At 40.4% G+C, this 24,920-nt stretch overlaps 1 protein-coding gene across 3 annotated transcripts in view; it reads right to left on the reverse strand.

Moving 5' to 3' along the window:
* ARFGAP3 (ADP ribosylation factor GTPase activating protein 3) overlaps positions 1 to 24,920 on the reverse strand; it is a 32,647-nt gene that overhangs the window by 2,158 nt on the left and 5,569 nt on the right. Inside the window, exons 3-16 of one of the 3 annotated variants that reach the window (XM_035137639.2) lie at positions 24,392 to 24,464; positions 23,093 to 23,224; positions 20,373 to 20,456; positions 19,440 to 19,527; positions 18,905 to 18,964; positions 18,301 to 18,345; positions 16,718 to 16,764; positions 15,489 to 15,628; positions 10,797 to 10,922; positions 7,655 to 7,783; positions 6,091 to 6,228; positions 3,541 to 3,664; positions 2,604 to 2,694; positions 23 to 144 (exon numbers count right to left, since the gene is read on the reverse strand). In XM_035137639.2, coding sequence (XP_034993530.1) covers positions 23 to 144; positions 2,604 to 2,694; positions 3,541 to 3,664; positions 6,091 to 6,228; positions 7,655 to 7,783; positions 10,797 to 10,922; positions 15,489 to 15,628; positions 16,718 to 16,764; positions 18,301 to 18,345; positions 18,905 to 18,964; positions 19,440 to 19,527; positions 20,373 to 20,456; positions 23,093 to 23,224; positions 24,392 to 24,464 — 1,399 coding nt within the window. The remainder of the gene's footprint in view (positions 1 to 22; positions 145 to 2,603; positions 2,695 to 3,540; positions 3,665 to 6,090; positions 6,229 to 7,654; positions 7,784 to 10,796; positions 10,923 to 15,488; positions 15,629 to 16,717; positions 16,765 to 18,300; positions 18,346 to 18,904; positions 18,965 to 19,439; positions 19,528 to 20,372; positions 20,457 to 23,092; positions 23,225 to 24,391; positions 24,465 to 24,920) is intronic. The other 2 variants (XM_035137643.2, XM_035137641.2) reach the window with 2 other exon arrangements.

Genomic DNA, 24,920 nt, shown 5'->3' on the forward strand with positions numbered 1-24,920 from the left:
CCTTTTGTGTAAGTTTACTAACCTGTATAGAAGTCATGACTCCATTTGCCAAGACAGAAAGCCTTCCAGCCACAGATCTCACCCCTTGTTTAAACTGAGCCATATCAGGAGCAGTGGGCAAGACATGTGAAATATTGTAACTGCCTAAGAATAGAGCGAGAAAATTTTTTTGTGGTTATGCAGAAAGGTGGTGAGTTCAGGTCTCCTCAGTTAATTTCATTAGACAAATCATTTCAACGTGATTAAAACAACTATCTAAAATCTATGGAACCAAAAGACAAGGGTGTGTAATTGTTTACTTGTTTAGAAAGAAGGTTTATGGCTGTGGCAAACATTAAGAGTTGCATGGCAAAACATGCTCCAAAGTGGTTCCAATATTTACAATCTGAACAGGACTCAAAATTCAGAAACATTGTTCTAAGCTTGTCTGTTACCCCTTTTTCTTAAACAATTTTGGAGATGCCCAATAACCTTGAAAGGACGCTCAGCAAAAATGTGTAAGTATGTTGGTGAACTCATCTATCTATCAGGTAGGTAGCCGTGTTGGTCTGACGTAGTCGAAACAAAAAAAATTTTAGAAATCCTTCCAGTAGCACCTTAGAGACCAACAAAGTTTGTCATTGGTATGAGCTTTCGTGTGCATGTGTATCTGAAGAAGTGTGCATGCACACGAAAGCTCATACCTATGACAAACTTAGTTGGTCTCAAAGGTGCTACTGGAAGGAATTTTTTGTTGTTGTTGTTCATCATCTATCTATCTTTAAATGTACCAAAATACCAAACAGTAGTTTGGGTTTACTGTCAATGACTTCTGTAGTTTTACCATTAGATGGTAAAAAAGCTGGTTTTGCACCGCAATGTTAATATTTTGGGGGAATTCCTGAGCTTCGTTTTCAGAAACAAAGGTATTATTTTAAAAAAGTTACTTAAGAGGAAGTACAACTCTGAACCTGAACATTGCACATAAAAATAATTTGGCAGGAAAGCCCCTCTTTGATTTATAAGGAAATAAATAAATTCCAGTGAGACTGGGGGAAAGAGCAGGCGATTTTAAAAAAATTGCATCCTAAATAGCAGAAAAAATCAGAATTGCTTCCACTTGATAAACATTAAAGATGTCAGTGATTTCAAATATATAAACCAGACGTGATCAAGTTTTGTGTAAAAGGTATTGGGAAATTTCGTAAGGAACATGTACAATTGAAAATTCTGCTAATTGTAAAACCCTATGGATCAATCAATGTTTGTAAAGTTGTCTAGGTTTCATTATATTGTGTTTTTAAAATTATTCATTTTCTCTTGTAGTGAACTGCTACAAGACAGCAGTTAACCTCCTTGCTCAGTTTCAGCACGTAGTGCGTGTCATGTTACCAGTCTCTAATGGCTCTCCAGTATTAAATAGCATGCACTTTAGATTATCCAGTTGCAAGCTTCCTGCTGCAGATATGCACAAAGAGAATTAGGCCCTATCAACCTACTATAATCAAGTTTCATGACAATCATTGGTATCTAAAAGGATTTAAATAGGACTATGGACCAGAACACAGTGCATACAAAGGTCTTGCTTGTAGCTTTTTTAGCTGTAAATCCGAAGAAGACCCTTTTTTGAAAGGCACAACAGAGTCATTTAGCTGTAAGAGCCACTGCAGTGATAATTTGATAGAAGGTTTTCATTCAATATTAACTTTTCAATATCTTTATTGGTGTGCTTTGATAGGAATACCTTTCAATATAGAAAACGCAAACTCTATGAGAAACAGAGAGCACTGGAGTGGAGGGGGGGAAATATAGATCTGGGGGGAGGGGGGAATCAGGCTCCAGCCCATAGTAACATGAGGTTCTAAAATTCAACCCCATAATGATCATATATATATTATTTCCAGCCAGTATCTGAACTGTTCCCTTCACTTATAAGACAAGCAGTAAAACAAACACAATTATTTTTGAGGCTAGCTTGATCCATTTCGGTATTTTACTAAGGACCAATTAACACAGCCCCAAATGCAGCCTGTAAGAGCCCTGCGGAATTAAAACAAGGTCCGCTGTTCCAATCCCACAGTGGACAACAAGATACCCCTGGGGAGTCCCCAAGTAGGACCTGCGTGTGACAGCCCTCTCCTCACCTGCAATTCCCAGCAACCAGTACCAAGGCATTGCTTTGACTGACCATGCAAGCAGATCTAAAGCACAGTACAGCTAGGATCTCCCCAATACATGGAAACTGGATGCAGAATTACAGGCAGGGCCTTCAGAGTTGAAAAGGAAGGCCTCCATAGCAGTAAATCCCACCCAAGAACTTGCTGGTTTTAATTTCATGTATTCAACACAACCCATTTGTTTAGATAGTAGTGAACTATATCGACTTCAAGAAACAGGTGCCGTTAACAGTAGCAGGGTGAGAAAGCAGGGGCACCTCCACAGGGTCTGGACAGGAGCAAAAAACAGGTCTCAAAATATATAAACAGGCCAATATTAAGATTTCCAGGATGTATGAGGATAGCACTAAGTTTTATAACTAAAACAACATTGACAGTATGCTGATCAACAGGACACTGTACACAACTCAAAACAGCAAAAAAATGTCCATCGTTTTCCTTTCCTACCTGATGGTTGCTTCTTCTGTTCTTCAAACAAATCAGCTGAACTTATAGCAGAGTTTCCTGAAAGTCTCTCTAACCGAACTCTAGCTTCATACTACGAAAGAGTTAAGAAGATTTCAACGGTGATAATAAACTTACACATGCTTCACATCTAGGTGAGATTATTTCAGCTGTTGCTATGAAGCGCAATATCCTGGTAAAGCCAGTATTTTATTAACCCCAGTTCTTAATTCACTTCCTAGTTGCAAGTATTAAACATCACATCCCAAAACATGTTTCATGGTATCATGAATTGTAAAGAAATGGATCATTTTTCTCAAATATGCTCGTGGTCATTGATTTTCTTCCTCCAAATATGTAAAGCTACTCTCAAAGTACAGTTTACTAGGAGAAAAATAGCTCATATGCTATCGAGTTGACATCCAAACAGATTTATTTATTTTTTAGGGAGGAGAACATCATTTCTCTCATCTCTGATTTTTCTCAAATCACAACTATTTCCATTACTTCTAGCAATGTGATGTTTCCAAGGAACCCTGAAATACCCCACAATTATTAATTGCATAAAGGTTTTGCAAATAGTGCAATTTAATATGCAGCTACCCGGAACCAGAGGGCCTTCTCAGTAGTGGGGCCCGCCCTGTGGAACGCCCTTCCATCAAAGAGATAAAGAACTACCTGACATTTAGAAAACATCGGAAGTCAGCCCTGTTTAGAGAAGTTTTTAATGTGTGACATTTTAATGTATTTTAACCTTTGTTGGAAGCTGCCCAGAGCATAGCTGCCAAGTTTTCCCTTTTCTCGCGAGGAAGCCTATTCAGCATAAGGGAATTTCCCTTTAAAAAAGGGAGAACTTGGCAGCTATGGCCCAGAGTAGCTGGGGAAGCCCAGCCAGATGGGTGGGGTACAAATAATAAATTATTATTAATATTGCACTTACGTCAGCATGGTCTTGCTTTCCAAAGTACATATCTGATGAAATAGCTTTTACGTTGCCAAATTTCTTCTGGGCCTCATCTGTGCTTGCAGCAGGTTCAAAATCGGCTTTACGACGAGACGAAGGCCTAAAAGAACATTGTTCCACATGGTTATATCTGAGAGGATCCAGCAAGCAGCATTAACTCTCTAAAAGAACCCTTAATATATTGCTTATCAACTTGATGGTGTTAATAGATTTCTAGTTATTGTAGTTTTAGCTATTTCATTAGAGCAGCAATTTTAACAACTGTGGCCTCCATCTGCACATTGGGGGGCGGGGGATCTCAAAACAAACGTACACTGGTAAATAAAGTAGAAAGTTTATAACCAGAGTAAGATTAAGCGGAACTTTCAGAAACCTATTGCTAAAAGTTATTTGAAAAGCTTAATACATAAAGAGCAATAATGAAGTCAAGCGGAAGTATGCAATATCGTTTTGCTGGAGAATTTTGGTATGGCAGTGGTGGTAATTCCAGAAACTGCACATTATGATGCTGGAGGACTGGGTCTGGTCTTAGCATCGCTTCTTGGCATGCCAGAGTGTAGTCAACAGCACTGGCTGAGAAACTGACATGTCAGGTCAGAGCACCATCCACTTTCATTTTATAATACGTGGCAAATATTTATTGAATGCATGAATTGTTCAGACCCTGGCAGGAAACTTACCCAACACCCATTAAAAAATATGGCAAAACTTTTTAGAGTAATCAAATGAAACTTTATTATCCAGCATGACACAAATGTGTTTTTTGTTTACTGTTGGGAGTTTTTTCTCAAATATATCTAACGTAATTTGAAAATAAATAAAAACTTCATTTTAAAGACTGTACGGTGTCACCTAGTTTATTTCAACTGGTTTGATTTTTATAAATATTTAATGTATTATAATCCAGGTGGAACAGGATGCACATAAAAGACATGAATTATCCCAGCTATGTTAGCAACCCAATCATTTTATGTACACAAACATTAGTAAGAAATTCTGCTTTCACAAGAAGTCTGCTGGTTCCTTGTGTATCACTTTTATCTACAAACATCAAAAATTTAAGGATCACATGGTTGGAGGATGGATGGTGGCAGATTGAGGTTGAATCCTGACAAACAGAAGTACAGTACTGTTTTGGGGGGACAGGAGGCGGGCAGGTGTGGAGGACTCCCTGGTCCTGAATGGGGTAACTGAAGGACCAGGTGCGCAGCCTGGGAGTCATTTTGGACTCACAGCTGTCCATGGAGGCGCACATCAATTTTGTATCCAGGGCAGCTGTTTATCAGCTCCATCTGGTACGCAAGCTGAGACCCTACCTGCCCGCAGACTGTCTCACCAGACTGGTGCATGCTCTAGTTATTTCTCGCTGAGACTACTGCAGTGTGCTCTATGTGGGGCTACCTTTGAAGGTGACCCGGAAACTACAACTAATCCAGAATGCAGCAGCTAGACTGGTGACTGGGAGCGGCCACCGAGACCACAGAACTACATTGGCTCCCAGTACGTTTCCAAGCACAATTCAAAGTGTTGGTGCTGACCTTTAAAGCCCTAAATGGCCTTGATCCAGTATACCTGAAGGAGCGTCTCCACCCCCATCATTCTGCCTGTACACTGAGGTCCAGTGCCGAAGGACTTCTGGCAGTTCCCTCACTGCGAGAAGCCAAGTTACAGGGAACCAGGCAGAGGGCCTTCTCGGTAGTGGCACCCACCCTGTGGAACGCCCTCCCACCAGATGTCAAAGAAAAAAACAACTACCAGACTTTGAGAAGACATCTGAAGGCAGTCCTGTTTAGGGAAGCTTTTAATGTTTAATAGATTATTGTATTTTAATGTTCTGTTGGAAGCCGCCCAGAGTGGCTAGGGAAACACAGCCAGATGGGCGGGGTATAAATAATATATTATTATTATTATTATTATTATTATTATTATTATTATTATTATTATTTGATCATCCCTAGCTGAGGCTTCTGGTTCCGGTCTGCCTTAATGGAGGCAGTGCCCACGACAGCGGGAGATCGTTCGCGAAGGAAAAACAAAGATGACTGAGGGCAAGGACACGGAGGAACAGGCTTCACTCATAGTTCGTACCTGGCTCTCGCTCCGGCATGGGATGCTGGAGGCAGGGAGGCGCTGAATGCAAAAGCACTTTGTCTGCCAGTAACCCTCCTATGCCGCCATTAAGAAGCAGAGATTCTCCTGTTAATTAGAGCTTAATTTGGACTTTATTATCTACGGACTAAACTGAATAATGCTAAAAGGACTTGGAATTTAATTTAACTGAAAGTATAATTGCTCATTTATCTTCAGCTGAGCAGAGGGGTGAAAGGAATCTGCGAACTTGCCAAGGTTCATTAAATCTGGCATTGGGGGGGGCACCTAAATTATATAATTCGGTATTTGAATGATTGGTATTAGTAATTGTATTATAATTTGGTATTGTTATAACGAGGCTATTATTGGATTGTAATTGAAAATTAGATCACCCCTAGTTGAAGGTTTATTCACATGAAGGTTTTCTTTAGGTACCTCTCTAAGTAGCTTGACGTTTTCGAAGACAGAATCGTATCTAAGTCTCTGCTGCTGCTCTCTTTCTTCCAGAAGGAATCAGAATTGTCATCCCAGTTAGAAAAAGTGCTACTTCTCAATTCGGAGGAATCAAAGTACCTGGGTGATAAAAGAGAATGTTAATGGACTGCTGCTCTGGAGGGTCCCCCTGGCCTTTGCAGGCAGCAGGCAGCAAGAGCTGCAGTCTTTATCTGAAAAGCGCCCTTGGGAAGGTGATGCTTTCCTCTCGTTCCAATCCAATGGCAATGCATTTTGTTACTTAGAAGGCATTATGTGCTTTTCCAGCACCAGATCTTCAGGAAACGTAAGGGGCTGGGAAGTGTGGAAATGTGGGAAAGTGGAATTCTACTGGCAGTCATTTTGATTCAAGCCACTAGCCTGTTGACATGACCAATTAATGCCATAATAAATCAGGATAGGAATGAGCATCAGGCCTTCTCATGCTGCCGCCTTGCTTCTTCTTGGCTCTTCATTTCATGCCAGGTGCTTCATGTTTAGCCATAGCTTCACATTACCAGGCAACCTGGGCCCTGGGAGGCTCTTCTTGTTGCCCTCCAGGATAGGGCATTTTCTGTAGTCATGCCTGACAAAGGAATTCTCCCCCCAAAGGAGGCAAGTATGCTGGCTACATTATTAGGTTTCTGGGGCCAGGTTAAGGCACATTGACTTATCCAGGCCTTTGGTGAAATTTAACTGGACTGTCCAAGGTCCTGGGGCTTGTGTGAACAGCTGCTTCATAGTTTTACTGTGTGTGATAGTTTTCAGAAATGTTACTTGGTTTGTGGTAGGTTTTATAATTTTGTTAATGTTTGCAAGCCACCTTAGGATCTCTTCTGATGGGTGGTTTAGGAGTTCCATAAATAAATAATGTGAATGCCAGATTAATCCATACCAAATTAGCCAGGATTCAGAAGCTAAGTTTAAACCAGGCTTCGTCAAACTCGGCCTTCCAGATGTTTTTGGCCTACAACTCCCATGATTCCTAGCTGGCAGGACCAGTGGTCAGGGATGATGGGAATTGTAGTCTCAAAACATCAGGAGGGCAGAGTTTGAGAAAGCCTGGTTTAAACCATAGTTCAACTGCTTCTTTCCTGGTTTCTCTCCCTATTCTTGAAAAGGGTGCTGCATTTAAGTGTAACAGGCTCATGAACACCTTGACTTATTAAAACCAGAATTTGATCATGTGAACACAAGCAACACCTGCAGAAATGCTTAAAAAAATAATAAGGAAGGTATTTATGGATATGGATATCTCATAGATAAGCAGGGTTTCAAATCCTCCAAAACTACACGAAAGTCAACATGAAAACAATCAATCTTCCCTCTTATCCCCATCTACAATTCAGTTAATGACTTTCACTCTCATGATTTTCCAACTTATTAGTACATTGCATCTGCTGAAACTGCTTTCAAGAGTTTGAACTGGAAATACTAAACGTTTTGCCACTGCCTAAATGTTTTAATCTTAATCCAGCCAAGTAGCATTTCTACCATCCCCTCCCCAAAGAAAAAGGGAAAGTGTTACCTTGAACTAGGAGATGAGAAATAGGAGTCGGCGTCATCATTATTATTGTACTTTTTCCTTGGTTTTGCAAGTATAGGCGTTTCTTGTTCTATCATTTGCATATCCGAAATTACGGAATGGGAAATGCCACTGGGGTGGGAGAGAAGATACAACACGTTAGCATTAAATGAGAGAAAGAGAAATTCAGTTAAAAGGACAAAGCCCATCTGCTGAATCGGATTCTCAGTAAACATCTAATTATAATAGGCCAAGGCCCAATGTAATAATCAAGCTTAATACGACAAATCAAATTTCAGATCTCCTCAGTCATGACAAGAAGATTTTAAAGTAGCTTTAAGGAAGGGAAAAAATATTTCCGCAAACTCATGCTGCTCTGGAGCACTGGGTCTCAAGCTGATGCCAGACACCCTAGTGAGGCCAGGACAGTCACAAGAAATGCTGGAGCTTCTCCTTCACTTATCCCAAGGAGTGATTTTATTAGAACATAAAGACAGCTTTGTATTGAAGGGCCTAGAACATGGGTAGGCAAACTAAGGTCTGGGGGCCGGATCCATCCCAATCGCCTTCTCATTCCGGCCCGCGGACCGTGTTTTTACATGAGTAGAATGTGTCCTTTTATTTAAAATGCATCCCTGGGTTATTTGTGGGGCATAGGAATTGGTTCATTATTATTATTTCAAAATAAAGTCCGGCCCCCCCACAAGGTCTTTGGGATCGGAGTGAAGAAGCAGCGGAAGAAGAAGATTGGAAGAAATTCAAAATTTATTTGAAAAATAAGCGTATAATAGATTGAAACAATGGAAGTAAGGGAGATACAAAGAGGTTGTAGATAATACAAGGGTGTGAAATATGTATTGAAAGAAGATAAGGATAAATTAATTAATTAAGAAGTAGATATAGATCGAGTTTATATGGACAAGATATAAAAGATATAGTAATAAGGTAATATTGAAGTAATGATTAGAGTTTATATAAGATTTAGAATTTACTAAGCATGGAATGTAAAGAACAGCAGTAGGAGGTGGAAAGAGGAAGTCAATAGATTAGAAATAAGGGTTATAAATTAGAATTTTTGTTTTTGCATTTTTGTATTTCTTGTATTTTGTATTTTTTGTGTTTTGTATTTCTTTTTTGTGTTTTGTATTTTTGTATGTTTTTGTTGTTTGAAAAAATATTTAATAAATATATATTTTTATTTTTTTAAAAAAAAAAGGTCTGAGGGACAGTGGACCGGCCCCCTGCTGAAAAAGGTTGCTGACCCCTAGCCTAGAACATCGAGCAAATGCTGCAGAGATTAATTATGGGATCAGCTTTCATGGATTAATCCTGCTGCTTATGTCAATGTCTGTCACTTCACAAGCTTAATTCCGCAAGCCATGTCAGTTAGTATGCTGCAGAAAAGGCAACACGACAGTATTGTGTTGCTAAACATACCCAAAGGCCTTCACAGCATGGACTACAGCCAACTTCATTTGGCGGTGTCCTTCATGCATCTGACAAAGCAGACTAGCAGCATACGTACCAATGTTTATACCACAACAAATCATTAGCCAAGGTATTACAAGGCACTGGAGTTTTTCTGCAGCATACTATATGGATACCCCACCGGAATAAAAAATTCGTAGCAGTCTTTTCCCCGCCCTATTCACCCGTTTTTCATTCATTTTGACTCTGGGCAGAGAAAGGTTTGAGGATTGCCCACTATGTTTTGCCTCGAGAAAATTCTTGGCGGAATAGCATCAGGAACCTTGTAGTAATGCTGAGTGGAAGTACAGATTATGTAATTCATAATATTTACACAAGCCTCGCTCTCTTGATATAGGCATTTAAAATTATGCATAATAATAAAAACTACACATGCTGTATATTCCTGCGTATAAGACTACTTTTTAACCCAGGAAAATCTTCTCAAAAGTCGTCTTATACGCCAGGTCGTATTTCTTATACGGTGAGTATATCCCAAACTCTGTATTTTAACTGTTGGGGGTCGTCTTATACGCCCAGTCATCTTATACGCTGGAATATACGGTACTAAAATCTGATAGAACTCAGTACACTGAGAGGATCTTAGTAAAGAAAACCTTCATGGCTTCCTCAGCCTCCAAGTAACTTTTGCCCCTTCCCCTTTATTATTCCCATTAAAGCCCTTATAAGGATCACAAGCCCAAAGGCAACCTCACAAAGGGAAACTGTAAACACAGAGATCAGGAACCAAAGAACAAATGAAAGATCGCAGTAATATTTTGGGGTTTGTTTTTTTTTTAGCAAAACAAATGGCTTACAAATCATGATTTGAGGAAAAGGAACCATGATCCCAGCGTGAGCCTAATGCTAAGCCAGGAATCATAGTTCACTGTTCCTTTTCACCCTAGGAGTAAAGTGGGAGCAATTTCTGTGTTCATGGTAAACTATTAACTATGGCTCCTTGTGGCACACTCCTCCAAGTGCTGAACAAAGGATGAGGAGCAGGGAGTCAACCTGGAGGAGTGCACACAACAGAAGTCAGACGGCCTCTGAAAAATGAACTTCCTTTTCCCAAGCAGTTTTTCTTGATGATGTTGATGCTCCCAGTACGTTTCCGAGCACAATTCAAAGTGTTGGTGCTGACCTTTAAAGCCCTAAACTGCCTCGGCCAAGTATACCTGAAGTAGCGTCTCCACCCCCCATCATTCTGCCCGGACACTGAGATCCAGTACCAAGGGCCTTCTGGCAGTTCCCTCATTGCGAGAAGTGAGGTTGCAGAGAACCAGGCAGAGGGCCTTCTCAGTAGTGGCGCCCACCCTGTGGAACGCCCTCCCACCAGATGTCAAGGAAATAAGCAGCTATCCTATTTTTAAAAGACATCTGAAGGCAGGCCTGTTTAGGGAGGTTTTTAATATTTAATGCTGTATTGTTTTTAACACTCGTTTGGGAGCCACCCCGAGTGGCTGGGGAAACTCAGCCAGATGGGCGGGGTATTTATTATTATTATCATCATCATCATCATTAGCTTTATACTACTTTGTTGTATTTTTATAAAACTGTCTATACATATTTAAGTAAGTACAATAATAATTTAGTAATGTAGTTATTATTTTGTTTCATTGCTCTGCGATTGCAATGAAGGAGTGATATATATTTAATTTTTTTAAAAAATACATACCTTCTATTGCTGTTAAATCCCATGCCAAGTCTGTCTACCTCAGTTTTCTTTTTACCAGCCATATTTATTTTTTCATCTTTCATCTGAATTTCAAGATCTTTGTAGGCCAGTCGTAATGACGACACCCTAAAAACAGAGCAGAGTCAACGTAGGTCGAATGGAAACCTGAATCTCCACCCACCACCCACTGATCAATGCAGATAACAGTAATAGCAGGTGACCAAAAGTGCCCCCTAAGGTGTGAGATGCTCTTCAAATGCATGTGCTGGGACTGCATGCAATTGTCATATGAGGATCATGTGGGAAAAGCACACACTGAGCCAAATCCTTTTCTCTAGCTTTTCCTAACAGAAAAGGCTTTTTCACAGAAGAACACATACACAGTCAAACATGTCAGAAGTATGGCACTTCTCTAAGAAGGGGACCTTCCAAAATGATCTGTGGAGCTGCAGTATAGATGCAGTAAAGATGCCCAAACTGCAACCCAAAACAAACTTTTTTATCGCAAAGTGCCAACACGGCAATTTAACCTGAATACTGATGTTTTAGTTTAGAAAAAAACAACTCCTACCTTAACATCTTTTATCTTAAAAGAAAAACACAATAACACAGATTTCCATGATGAAAGCAAATTTTTCTTGAAAGGTAAAAGTTTGCATTATCCTTGCTTGGGAAATCATGAAAAGGGGAATTACTCCCAGACAACATGGCTGTTTTGATCATTTCCCTTCAAGAAACTCTTCTTTGGGAGATTTCAAAGCAGAAGCTGAATGGCCATCTGCCATGGATGCTGTAGTTGTGATCCCTGCATCGCAGGGGGGTTGGACTTAGATGACCCGTGGGTTCCCTTCCAACTCCCCACAATCCTATGAAAAAAACAAAACAGTCTCCTGTGCCCTCTGCTGTGTGTCCCCCAGGGAGGATCTTTGCACTTACCCATGGCGATGGGAGAGAGTTCAACTCAAACGTTTGCTTCCCGGCCTGACCAAGCAGGCGAAAAGAAAATCCCGGAGACGAGCAGCGGTTCAGTGCTCCGCTGCCGTCGGTCACAGCCTAGAAGGGAGGCGCCCCAGCATAGAGTTTGTAGGGGCAGCGTGCAGCAGAGCAGAGCATGTGTGAGTAGCGGTTTACTGCCTTCGCGGGCTGCAGCTGAAACATGGACATTCTATTCCGCTGCCTTAAAGCGCCTCAGTGCAGAACTGCCAGTAAGCCCGGTGGCATTTTGCTCCCTCCTGCACAAGCAGGCTTTAGAAGTACAGCCCGGCGGGCTAGCCATTGAATCATAGAATTGTGGGGAGTTGGAAAGGGCGGCGGTGCGCGTGCCCACAGAGAGGGCTCTGAGTGCCCCCTCTGGCCCGCGTGCCATAGGTTTGCCCCCACTGACCTAAGGAAATGATCCTCCAGTAAAAAGGACAGGGCAACGTGATCATTCAGAAGAGCGGGCATTTGCTGAAGCTTTTCAATGTATCCAAAAGCATGGGTTATTGCCTACCAGAGACAGTCAAGTACAGGCCTCTCCCCACTTATGCATGTTAGCCTCATGCATAAGTGCCAGGAAATGGTTAAATAAATCAATTCAAACAGCAAAAATGGCCCCCAAAGAGCGGGAAAACGGCTTGCAATCCCAGGAGCCTTTGCACAGACCTTTGAGGCCTGAGGAGAGTTGGAGTTTGAGAAAGGAGGTTTGGAGGGAATGACTGTGGCTGAGTTTGGCGGATTTTTGTGGGTTTCCAAATATTTAGAAGGTGTTTACAGGCTTTTTAGATGGTGTTCCCACTATACGCAATTTCATGTATATATGCGCAGTACCCAGGAACCTAAAGTTCAAAATGAATCTTCACCACTCTGCAAATTCAATGCAAATCACAACACAAAAGGGGGTGGGGGAGATAATTAACTCAAAAATCTTATTGATGGATATATGTTTAACTGCCTGTTATACATCTAGATTTCCACCCTAAGAAGTACAAGAGGCATTCCACTTCTGGAATGGGGATTTCCAGTGTACATTTTCCCTCTGTTGTCCCTGTGCGCCCCTTCAATTACATTGGTACATTCAATTGATCTCCTGCAATAATACAACCCAGAAACATATGCAAATTTACAAGACATAACATGACCACCAGGGAGACTCTTAGATTGTCAGATACTTAGTTAAAAATACTTTGCAAGGGAATAAAAGTTAAGAGGAGAAAATAAGGAAATGAAATTGAAATGATTATAACAGCTAGATGAATGAATACATATTAATAGGATTACATTCACTGGAGTTTTTGCAATAGAGCTTCTGATCCTGAAGCCATGCAAGTAAGTTGCAAAAGCTTTCACTCAGCCAACGTGCACTTGATTTTCCAATTACAAAACAAAAAACACACTTACTTTTATCTCTCTCTGACAGCATTAACAAAATCAAGAAGGTAAGAACAAATATGCGTCTTCAAAACAAGGTGCAATTTTTGTGTGTGTGACCTGTGAATAACCTCCTAAGGGATCATGACATGACAGCAGAGATATTCATAAAAGTTTTAACTAAGATGTGTTGAAATGCCAAAATGTTTGCAGGTACAGTGGTGCCTCACAAGACGAAATTAATTCGTTCCACGAGTCGCTTCGTCTTGCGATAATTTCGTCTTGCAAAGCGTGGTTTGCCGCCGCAAAAAAATTCGTCTTGCGAAGCGCAGCCATAGAAAACTTCGTCTTGCGAGGTACCACTGTATATTTTTAGAGGACAAGCTGGGCGCATTGTATTTGAATGTTCTATTCTCCCCAAACACCTTAAACTATCCCTGAAGGGGGGGGGGAGCGAGGAAAGTATTCAGGGATATATTGCATTAAAGTAAGGTTGGCGGTTAGAATCCCCGCGACGGGGTGAGCTCCCGTTGCTTGGTCCCAGCTCCTGCCAACCTAGCAGTTCAAAAGCATGCCAAAGTGCAAGTAGATAAATAGGTACTACTCCAGCAGGAAGGTAAACGGTGTTTCCATGTGCTGCTCTGGTTCATCAGAAGCGGCTTTGTCATGCTGGCCACATGACCTGGAAGCTATATGCCAGCTCCCTCGGCCAGTAAAGCGAGATGAGCGTCGCAACCCCAAAGTCGGTCATGACTGGACCTAATGGTCAGGGGTCCCTTTACCTTTACCTTAAACTACGGTATGTAGTTCCATCTAAATAAGGATTTCTCCTTGCAACTTCCTGCATGCCCCTTACATTTGCTTTGGGTATTTCCACAAGCTCATCTTGTAATATAAACTAGATCGCTGGTATACAGTATATCTTTGAGAGAGCCCTAACAATTGCTTGAAACTCCTAAAAATGCATTTATGCTGCCATCTGGTGGCCAACTGAAAAGTAGCTGGGCATTTTAACAGGAGGCTTTCCCTTCAAGCAAGTCATTTCCGTTCAGTCTGCTTGCTACTTAGGAATAAATAAATACATAAATAAAATCCAACTTTAAAGGTGCCAAGATGAAAAACGCTGGACGCGTTTGCCTGGAAACTGGCAAGCTTTCCCCACTGACAATATGCATGCAAATTTCATCATTAAGCTCTTCAATGGAAGCCCCTGGGTCCCCCCAACAACCCTTGAAATACACCTGGTTGGGGCTGATGGGGCAGGGGGGGGGTAGCGTTTCAGTCGCTATGCCCAGGCTTTGGACTATCCTCCCAAAGGAGGCCCACCATCCTATCTCTCCCTTGGCATTTGGCTACATAGTAAAGATCTTTCTTTCCAGGAAGGATTTCGGTTAAGCATTTCACATTTGTCAGAAGCTGTTATAATCATTTTCTTGGGTGCTTTTAATTACCGTTTTAATCTCATCTGCTTTTTAGCATTTTATTTCTCTAGCCATTTGTTAAAATGTTTTTGTGGCTTTTTTGTATTTAGATTTTGTATTTTAAATTGACTGCAGGCAGTTTTGAAGGCAGTATAAAATGTTTTGAAATAAAAGGAGGGGTTGCCTAAGGGGGAGGTAGTCCACATTGTGCACTACACATATTATTGGAATGCCACATGCATCATCCCCTGCTGGCTGGGGCTGATGGGAGTTTGAGTCCAAGGACATCTGGAGAGCATCACAAGTCTGAGAACATCCTGTTATCATAGCTTGCTCAAACTGCTTTTCAACTCCATCAGCTATGCTTCACACTAAAGGAAAACAGGTGCTTCTTAAAGCATAAGAGGTGCTGTCTAAAGCAGGCATCCCCAAACATCGGCCCTCCAGATGTTTTGGACTACAATTCCCATCATCCCTGACCACTGGTCCTGTTAATTAGGGATCATGGGAGTTGTAGGCCAAAACATCTGGAGGGCCGCAGTTTGGGGATGCCTGGTCTAAAGCATGGGTAGGCAAACGAAGGCCCAGGGGCCGGATCCGGCCCAATCGCCTTCTAAATCCAGCCGGTGGAAAGTCCAGGAATCAGCGTGTTTTTACATGAGTAGAATGTGTAGCTTTTATTTAAAATGTATCTCTGGGTTATTTGTGGGGCATAGGAATTCGTTCATTTCCCCCAAAAAATATAGTCCGTCCGCCCCCCACAAGGTCTGAGGGACAGTGGATTAGCCCCCTGCTGATTAAGTTTGCTGACCCCTGGTCTAAAGCATTCCCCGCATCGAGAACCATTCAGTACAACTACAAAAATCCAGCTTATGTATTTGCTAAGCGAACATATTATACATGCAAAGTGAGCTACACTTACAGCGGCTCTTCCTTCTCAGTTCTTTTGCCAGCATGCATATCTTCTTTCATTTTATCTACAGCTTGGGCTTGCTTTTCAATTTCGTTAAAGCTCTTGCTGCTCATTTTCTGGGCCCCCAAACCACCTTTCTTGGCTCCAAGCTTTAATGAGAAAGAAATAAAGTCATTTTACAGTCTGAAATGTCAGTGAATAGAAGGAGGGGAATCAAGACCCAGTTTATGCCTCACAGACAAACCCCAATTTCTCCTGTACTTCTGGTTTGTGGTAATCTCAAGTTTTGACACCTAAAGGTATTTTTCCTTCAAACCACAACATGAAAGAAGATTCTGGGATTTGGAAACACACCATTGTTAGCAGTCGCCATATGTCTCCCTAATTCAGACGCCACCATGGCAAAAAGTAGTTTGCTCTGAACCAGGAAACAGAGGTGAGCATGCCATCCCATAGCACACTCCTGATAGCCAGGTCATGATTTTTCAGCAATATGCAGCACTATGAAATGTTAGCACAATGCTTAGCAATTGTGGCAAATACTTCTGCTTGTACGCTCATGGTCAAATTACATAAAATAGAGTGGACCCTCTGGATACAAATTTAATTCGTTCCGGGGGTCCATGTGCACCTCGATAAATCCGTAACGGTGCGATAGAGCGATTCTGCGCATACGCGAGTGGAAAAACCCGGAAAAATACTTCCAGGTTTGCCGCTTTCGCAAACATAACTGTGCAGCTAGAACAAATGTACTCTGTTGCCAAGATACAAAAGTCATCTAGCATGCTATATAACTGCAGAAATACCTCCCGCAAATGGATCAATCACTCCTTTATTCCATGCTTCAGCATACATATCCCTACATGCATGAACAACTGAGGCTGAGTGTGAATCCTCAGCTGGGTCTCTATAAGTATATCCTTTAAGTGAACAAACAAACCCGGAAGCCCATTAAGTCAGCTCTTTAAAAGGGGACTAGAGAGCTGAATCCAGTCTCTCTTCCATGCCAAATAGCTAATGAAAAGGATAATCTGCTTTTGAGAAGAGGACTACATGATTGCAGTACTTCTTTTGGGCTGGATTCCTAATATTTATTATGGATTATAAAATTTATTTTGGTGTTATATGCCTTTTACCTAAAGACAAATGGCAGTTTACAAAAATGCAACATAGATCCTATGGAGAAAACTAATTTACAACCCCATTAACACAAGAAAACACGGCACCGAATCACTTACCCCCTTTCTTACTTGATTTGGCTTCTTCTTTATCATGGAGCTGGCATCTGGAAAGTTCAACACATATTTTGTTATGATCTATATTTTTTGAGCATGCAAATAGTCTTAACAACAATCTACACAAAAGCATGATGTTATCAGCAAGGTTCCCCCTTTATTTTCCTTACCTGAAATACAGCAGTTTCATTAAGGAAATTAGCAGTACAGTGTAGTATGGAATGTCTTATTTTCAAACATTAAAATATTAGCTACAGTATAAACAAATACATTTCTGTGAACTACCAAATTCACAAAGGGCCAAGGATATAGCAATTCAGAGAAGTTGTCCAATGAGCCAATGATACAGCAATTCAGAGAAGTTGTCCAACAACAGACAAGCATACCTCCTTGATATTTAATCAAAGTTGTCAAATTTTACACAATTTTAACACACACACACACGGGGTACAGAAGTATGAACAAGCTTTATGCCCCGGGGCAGAATGGGGTGAGAATCAAGACACTAGGCACAAATTAGGGAACCAGTTAATAACTTATATGCCCTCTCCAAAAAATAGCTTAGGGAAAGTGTGCTTTTAAAGAACAAGGTACCTAAAGAACAAAATCTTCCTCTCTCTAATGCATTTAGATTCCACCCTTCAAATCAAAGTTTCACAACAGAATTTTGGGTCATGAATCTAAACCAGCAGACATTAAACCAGTTGATACACCTTAAGAGCAATACTTTGGAAGACTGATCTACTCAGCATTAAGAGGAAGACTAAACCCTTCCCCACACCAATAGGTTTTTTTATGCTCTTATTAAAAGGAAATGGGACAAAATCATGGAGGTGACTAGTCCTGAAGGTTGCATGAATCAGTGACAGCGTGTTGCTGGGGAACAAAAGGAGACTGCCCTCATATTCTGCTTGTGGGGATTCCAAGAGGCATTGGACTGGCGCTGTGAGAACAAGGATTCAGAACTGCATGGGCCTTTGGTTCCATCCAGCAAAGCTTTTCTTATGTTCCCAGAGCTGAAATTGTCAATCATCTGTTTGTTGACTAAAGGAAGATCCAACATTCACAGAAATAAGGATGCAGACCCCTCCTATATGTGAGGATCTCCAGACTGATCTCCAGACTTAATACCTCAAATACTGAAGTATTCAATGGTCATGAGGCTATTCAAGATGTTTAAAAAATGTATGGGGAATATCAGCAATCCAGAAACATAGTTGGGGGAAATTAAAAGCATCTAAGACTGTTTAAATTGTTAGAGGTTGGAAGGTGTTTGTAGAATCTGTACTGTTAAAATGGAAAGGGCTCAAACCATCGCAAGAGGTGTTGAAATTTTGGGAGGCCCGGATAGTTGCAATGGAATGGTCTCGGTGGTGGGGTCCACAGTTTTATTCTTATTTATTTATTATTATTACTTTCTCAAAATTAAAAATTAAAAAATTAAAAATAAATTTGTTAGAGGGAGATACATTTGCTTAAATTGGTATAAGAAGCTAAGAAAACTGTTATAATGCTCTATTCCACGGAAGTCCTAAATGTGGAAACTGAAGCAGTCCAACAGGATATTTAAAAAGATCCACGGTCACCTTTGCTATGTGTGGTGCTTGAAGCATTTACATTCTCCGAGTTGGCTAAAATAAGAGATAAAAAACAAACACACGTCACTAACTAAAAAGGTCAATGTTTTAAATAAACATCTGAATTTGCAATATATGGCAACTGCTGGACCCTAAGGGCCACACTATTGCGGGGCGGGGAGGGAGTTAAGCATATGATACTGTCTTCGAGGGACTGCACTATTCCAGCTGCAGCTGGGGGAAATTACAGATCTAACCTCCCCTATGTTACAGATGCCAAGCCTTATAACAAGCTAGCCTGTTTTTGCCAGATGTGTTGATTTTCTATATGAAAGCATTCAATATGGAGGAGCATTAAAACATGCAATCCCCCACATGCATTCTGACCTGTGACAGGTTCAGGAGGCCGTTACCACATTACATTTCTCAGAAGAGAAATAAGCATCATGAATGGAGCAAAAGGGCATATTTAGATGCCCATACCTAGATACTGTGCTGGCTCTGGTGCCAGTCACTAAATGCTCAGTGCAAAATTTGCACTGCTTTTTCCCAAACCAAACTCACTTCAAACATGTACACATTAAAACACACAAGACTGTTTTGGACTGATTACCTAATGAAGCTTGTGGTGAGACACTAAGGCAATCAACACTTGGTCCATGTTCAGGTTCTTCTAGATATATAAAAACATTAAGTACAAATAGTCCATTTTAGAATATTCAAAAATACCTTACTAGAGAGATTTCCCACACACACACACACACACTCATACCCCCCACCCTAAGCTTCCACTCTCTGCGAACTTTTTTTCACTGGAGAAATAAATTAATCACAGTATTAAGAAGTTGGAACTGCAAATGGATTACAACATGAAAGTGACGACAAATTTTTGTAACTATACTGCATTTCTCTCATGTTTGAAGTTGTGCTTCAGATGCAGTGACAACAGAACTGGCTAAGCTATTATTCATAAAGCAGCATAAGCCATTCCCCTTTTACAGATGTTTGCTAAACACAGGTGCCTGCTTTTTAGCATCTATTGTTATTGCATGTGCAGCAATATTATAAAAAGGAGGCACAAGAATAAGCGGTAGTCAAGAATGCTCAACTTTAGTCTAAAAACTCTGTCTCTCCTCTTCAAATTGTACCTTCTTTGTTTTCTGAATCATTTTCTGGAGAAGTCTGTTTTAGAGTTATTGTCTCCTGGTGTGTTAACTCCCATTCTGTGTTGATAACCTGCAGAAAAGGAGAAATTAGTTACTGCTATCTATTCGGAGTAAGCCCAAAGTAACCCAAAAAAAACTGAACTAGCTAAGACACTAGTTAATCTCAATGTTTATGCCGTCATGCAAATTATAGACACATGTATGAGAAATCTAAAATTTCACAGCGACATTTTTTCAATAAGAAAAATTATGAATCATCTACTGGACAAAAGTAAAGGACCCAAATAGTTCTGCCATAACTTGTCACTAGAATATCTTCACTAATAGTTTACATAAAGTTACAGAATTAGATAAGACGACTGCCAATTTCGTAAATTCAACAACCCTAGAAACATTATTTAAAATCAATGTAAACTTGATTACAAAGTGTTCTATTTTGTGTAAACAGTAACTGATAGCAATCATTGTTACAAGACTGATACTTGCAGATTTAACATTACAGTACATTGCAGGTCACATATTATTCAATCAGTCCTAAGCAGGGATGCTAGAAGCACGTCCGGTCACCAGTGCAGAGTGGGAGAGCGAGGACTAAACCGCCACCTACCACTATGATCAACTGCAGGAAGTGCAATATTGTGTTGGCGTAAACTAGTGCCATCATCTATTCTGCTGCTGAACAGAGGCAGCTCATGGCCACACAGGGACAACACTGCATTGCCTCTGCTCTGTGACTAGGTCCCCACCCTCCCACTCTTGGTTGTGGTGGCCAGGAAGTGCATGGATCCATGGCCCTCTCAAGACAATAGAGGGGACGTTTACTGTACACCCATGCATGGGCCAGAACACATATTGAAACTTTGCTACTTGAGAAATACCAGAGACTTAAGAAGCAAAATCCAACTTATTCTATACCCGAGGAGAAACGTGAGATGCAAAGAAGTCTTCCTCTTTTTCTTGTGGTGATAGAGGGGGGGCTCCACTGCCATCTATCCACAACTAGAACAAACACAGCATGTCATCTCAGGATGTTCCCTCAACAATGTACGTTTTAGGCATAATCAACAGCATGTACAGACATTTTCATAAAGGGCATCACACGGGACTAGTCTTTGAAATGAAGGCAAACATACAGGAGTGCAAGACCTATTGGAAATGTTGCAGCGGATACAGTTAATGTAAGCATTCAAAATCTGATGGCTCCTAAGCTCCAGACAATTGACACTGGCATTCATATGCTCCAATGAAACATTAAGCAATGCTGAACATTCAGCAGTTCTCAATTTCTTTCAACATCACCATTCTCTCTGACAGCAAATTTGGGTCATCAGCTTGGAATTGACACAAGGCTACCCAAAAAATAAGGTCACACAGATGCTAGACACTTGGGATTTCCCTAGGTATAAAGAAATGTACTTTTATAAATTAAAAGAAAACAATTCTAGTAAAAACACAGTTCTCTAGACTTCCAAGAGCCACAGAAATTCCAGATAGGAAACTTCCAGGTTTATATTCAAAGCCAAAGACAGGCTTTGTATGCCTTGGGGGTGGGCGGGAAACATACTGCTGCTACCCAATCATAGCTAAGCTAAAATGCTCAATTTCTCCACTGTTTCCTATGGGCAGCTGTAGTCCTTTTCATATATTCATCATGTGAAGGGAGCTCCATGCAATCAAAGCACATGGACCCCACCCCCATGTCTGCATGAGCACTGGACATCTGCAGAACAAAAGTGTAGACTTCCATAAAGTCACACAGATGTGAATATAAATATTACATTTAATGGCCTCGTATAAAGGTAGCAGGTTTGACTGATGTTTTGAGCATTTACAGGTGAGGTTCTACATTTCAAGGAAAAATACAGCTAATACAAGTAACTAAGGTAAAAAAAACAGAAAAAATATTTCAAACCTATATAAGTTATCATTGATTTTAAATATGATCAGTGCATCAGATTAACATAAAAGTGATTAGATCAGGACTATAAATACATTATAATTGCATAATAAGTTCTCCTCACCTGTTGATATCCAGTCAGATTATTTTATTGTCTTTTTTTTTAAGCAAGTGCAAACACAAACAGGCAGGAACAGGGTTTTTATTGTAGTCTCTCCAAAACTGTGGAATGCTCCCCCAGGCCCCACTCTTTAGTAGCCATGCTCCACACCTACCGTATGTCTCCTTGAATAATGAGCATGTCTCTTTATTTCCTTGGGTGGAGGTGGGGGAGGAGGCATTTTGGGGTGGGGGCATTTATGTCAACCTCTGGTTTGCAGGGCTGGAACACAGCCTACTGTACAAAAGGTCAGACTTCCATTCATTGCCCACTTTTGCACGCAGCCTCCAAAAATTTGACCAAGAGGGAATGTGGGCCCTTGGATGGAAAAAAGATTTCATACCTCTGCAGTAAAGATTAGTTATCTACTTTTTCAAGGGCCGCAAGACTTAGGGTCCGTGTTAGAAACTCAGAGCTATAAGCTAGATGCCAAATGGCTCCTCAAACCAGGTGACAGTCATTTTGGGGCCAGATAGCTTCAAAGTCGTATTTTTCCACAAGACTTTTTGGTTCCTGAAATTCATTCTGATTGTGTGTGAAAACAGTCCAGACCCAAGGATCCCCAGGCATGTACCTCCAGATGATGGAGACATCATGTGCCATCCTGGTGCCCGGGCATCTTCACTTGGTCACAAGTGGCCAATAGCCAGGTGCAATGCGCCTGGTGCCTAGTGAATTTTGAATGCTGCTTAGGGTGCAATTCAATGTTGCCTGAATTGGCTTCCACTTGTGCAACAGGACTTCCATCTTCCTCTCATTCTCATTCCAACCCTCCAGAAAAGATTCTGGGAGTGATTGGGAGGTATGCAGAGGAAGGTGAATTCCCACTGAACTAACAGAAATCCATTCTTCTTGTACAAAGATAATGCTAGATGTTTCGGTTTTTAAAAAAAATCTCATATCCATTTGGAAAACTAATTTTGACTTATATAGGGCAAGATGCTACCATCGCAGTTCATAAGAAATCAATGACCCTCTTGGTCACACTTTATGTTGATGAATGATGTCTACATATTAAACCTCCTCTGACTGCACAGGTAATGTATTAATTATACAGGTACTGTACCCCAACAGAAACACTTCTGCAACTTTGATGAAACTGTATGATGAACAAGATTGTACTTTGTGCAGTAAGGCAACATGCCAAGTGATGACATGCTGATAATTGGGGGCCAAAAAGATTTCATTTCAGTGAAAGTATGATAGTGGGGTTCCCCCCCCCAATTTCTTGCAATAATCTGTTCAGGAATGCAAAGCACACTGGAAATACAATTTAAGTGATTGATATTATTCAGGGGTTTTTTTCTAGAAAAAGAGGTGCCAGAACTATGCCTAAATGCTACGGAGGCGACAAAATGCACCAAAGAGATGGCAGAAGCCATGATATTAATTGATACAGCATCTTCCATCTTTCCTCATTACTGCAACATTCTTAAAGAGCTAAGCAAATGTCTGAACACCATGTGGTATGTTGCATGTCAGCTTTATAAACATTAGATTTCCTGGAAATACAACACTGGTCTAACAAGAAAGTAAAAAAAAAGAATCAATGAATGAGGTAGAGTGAAGATCACTTACATCAGTACCATACTTCCGTGTTGCCTGAGTTGCAAGTGACTTAATTTTTTCCCTGTAAAGTTGAGCAGCACGACTGCTATACTTAGCATTGGTGTCCGTTGTAGTGCAACCATGTTGGTGGAAAAATGCAGACTACAAAAAAAAAGAGTACATTAAAGAAAGACAATGTGTGTATTTTTAAAAGCATTTGAGAGTGGGTTTATTCCTTAAAGTTAAAGCAAATGTATTTTATGTTTGGGTTATGTTATGTTATGTTATGTTATGTTATGTTATGTTATGTTATGGTGGGCGAACATTATCAGGAATCCTTGCATGTAAGCAATGAGATGAAAGTTGTAGCGTTTTTCTATAGCATTTATATATTTTCCATTTGAGTGTAAATTCAAATATCAAATATTCAAACAACAAAACAAATCAAAATTCATTGGTCAACCAAATACAGGTTATAGCAGAAAGAAAGAAAGAAAGAAAGAAAGAAAGAAAGAAAGAAAGAAAGAAAGAAAGAAAGGATTTTAGCAAGAAAACAAAGTTAATGAGAACACATGCTAAAATAGAAGTAATAAAACATATATAATACATACATGTTTGGGGTAAATATCAGGAGCATGAGAAAATCAAGTAGCCATTAGCAGGGTTACATGCATTGTTTTAAAAAGTGCACACAGGCAATCCAAATTCTATAACCTGTATAAATTGTGCAAAATTACAGTTTCTGATTTTGCAGTTGATTCTGCTGCTATTTTGCATAATGTGTTCTGGTTTTTCTAGAACACAGAAGCCCTAACCCCATACCAATGAGAAAACAATCCCAGATTTCAGCAAGCATTGTTCATACAGTTTCAAGCATATGTTTGCATCCATAAGGAATGAAAACTTGCTTGTAAACAAAGAAAGAAGACAGGATTCTCAGAAGCAGAATTTTGTGTTCAGTAAGGTATTGCTCGCTGTTCTGGGAACACTTTGTAGTTAAATAAATGGGGTAGAATTATATACATAAATCAGGGGTGACTAATCTGTGGTTCTCCAGGTGCTGTTGGACCACTGGCTGGGACTGATGGGAATTTAGCCCAGTAACATCTGAAGGGCTTTACCACAGGTTAACCACTCAGGTGTAAATTTTGCACTCACAAAAATAAAACACACACACACACAGAGAGAGAGAGAGAGAGAGACAGACAGACAGACAGACAGACAGACAGACAGACAGACAGACAGACAGAGACCTTCTGCAAAATATGAATGATATGAAACAGATCTCTGTAAACCGGGGTAAAAACTCAACTTCACAAATAAACCTACAGCATTAGCATTTCCTCCAACTTGCATACATCGCAGCTGAAACCATGACCAGTTAGAATCTAATTCTGTAGACCTACCAAAAGAAGAAGAAAAAAGAAAAAAATGAGAACTTTTCTAACAATTACTGTATTTCCAAACAAAATCTTGAAGCAAAACTTTTTTGCTGCTGTTAAATAAATCATGACATAGTGTAATATGTCATGTGTTGTTGTTCACCTGAGGTTGCATTTACATAATTTACATAATTTTTAGACCTGCTAAGGAACAGATGGTTGTTATTATGTGTTCATAAACAAAGCTACAGAATTCAAAGAGGGTGCACTTTCTTTTTCCCATGGCTGTATATGCTTCGGAGGAGATTCAGATGATTCAGATTACTTTTTTAAAAAATTGAGTCTTTAAAGCCAAAACAGAAAATTGCTAATTATGTGGCACAGCCATCTAACAAGGGAAACTTCCATTTATACTTCTGGCATTCTAGCTCCTGTAAACAGAACCAATCAATCTTTAGGAAAGCTGTTCTAATATT

Source organism: Zootoca vivipara, chromosome 5 (assembly GCF_963506605.1).
Source record: "Zootoca vivipara chromosome 5, rZooViv1.1, whole genome shotgun sequence".
NCBI classification, from domain to species: Eukaryota; Metazoa; Chordata; class Lepidosauria; order Squamata; family Lacertidae; genus Zootoca; species Zootoca vivipara.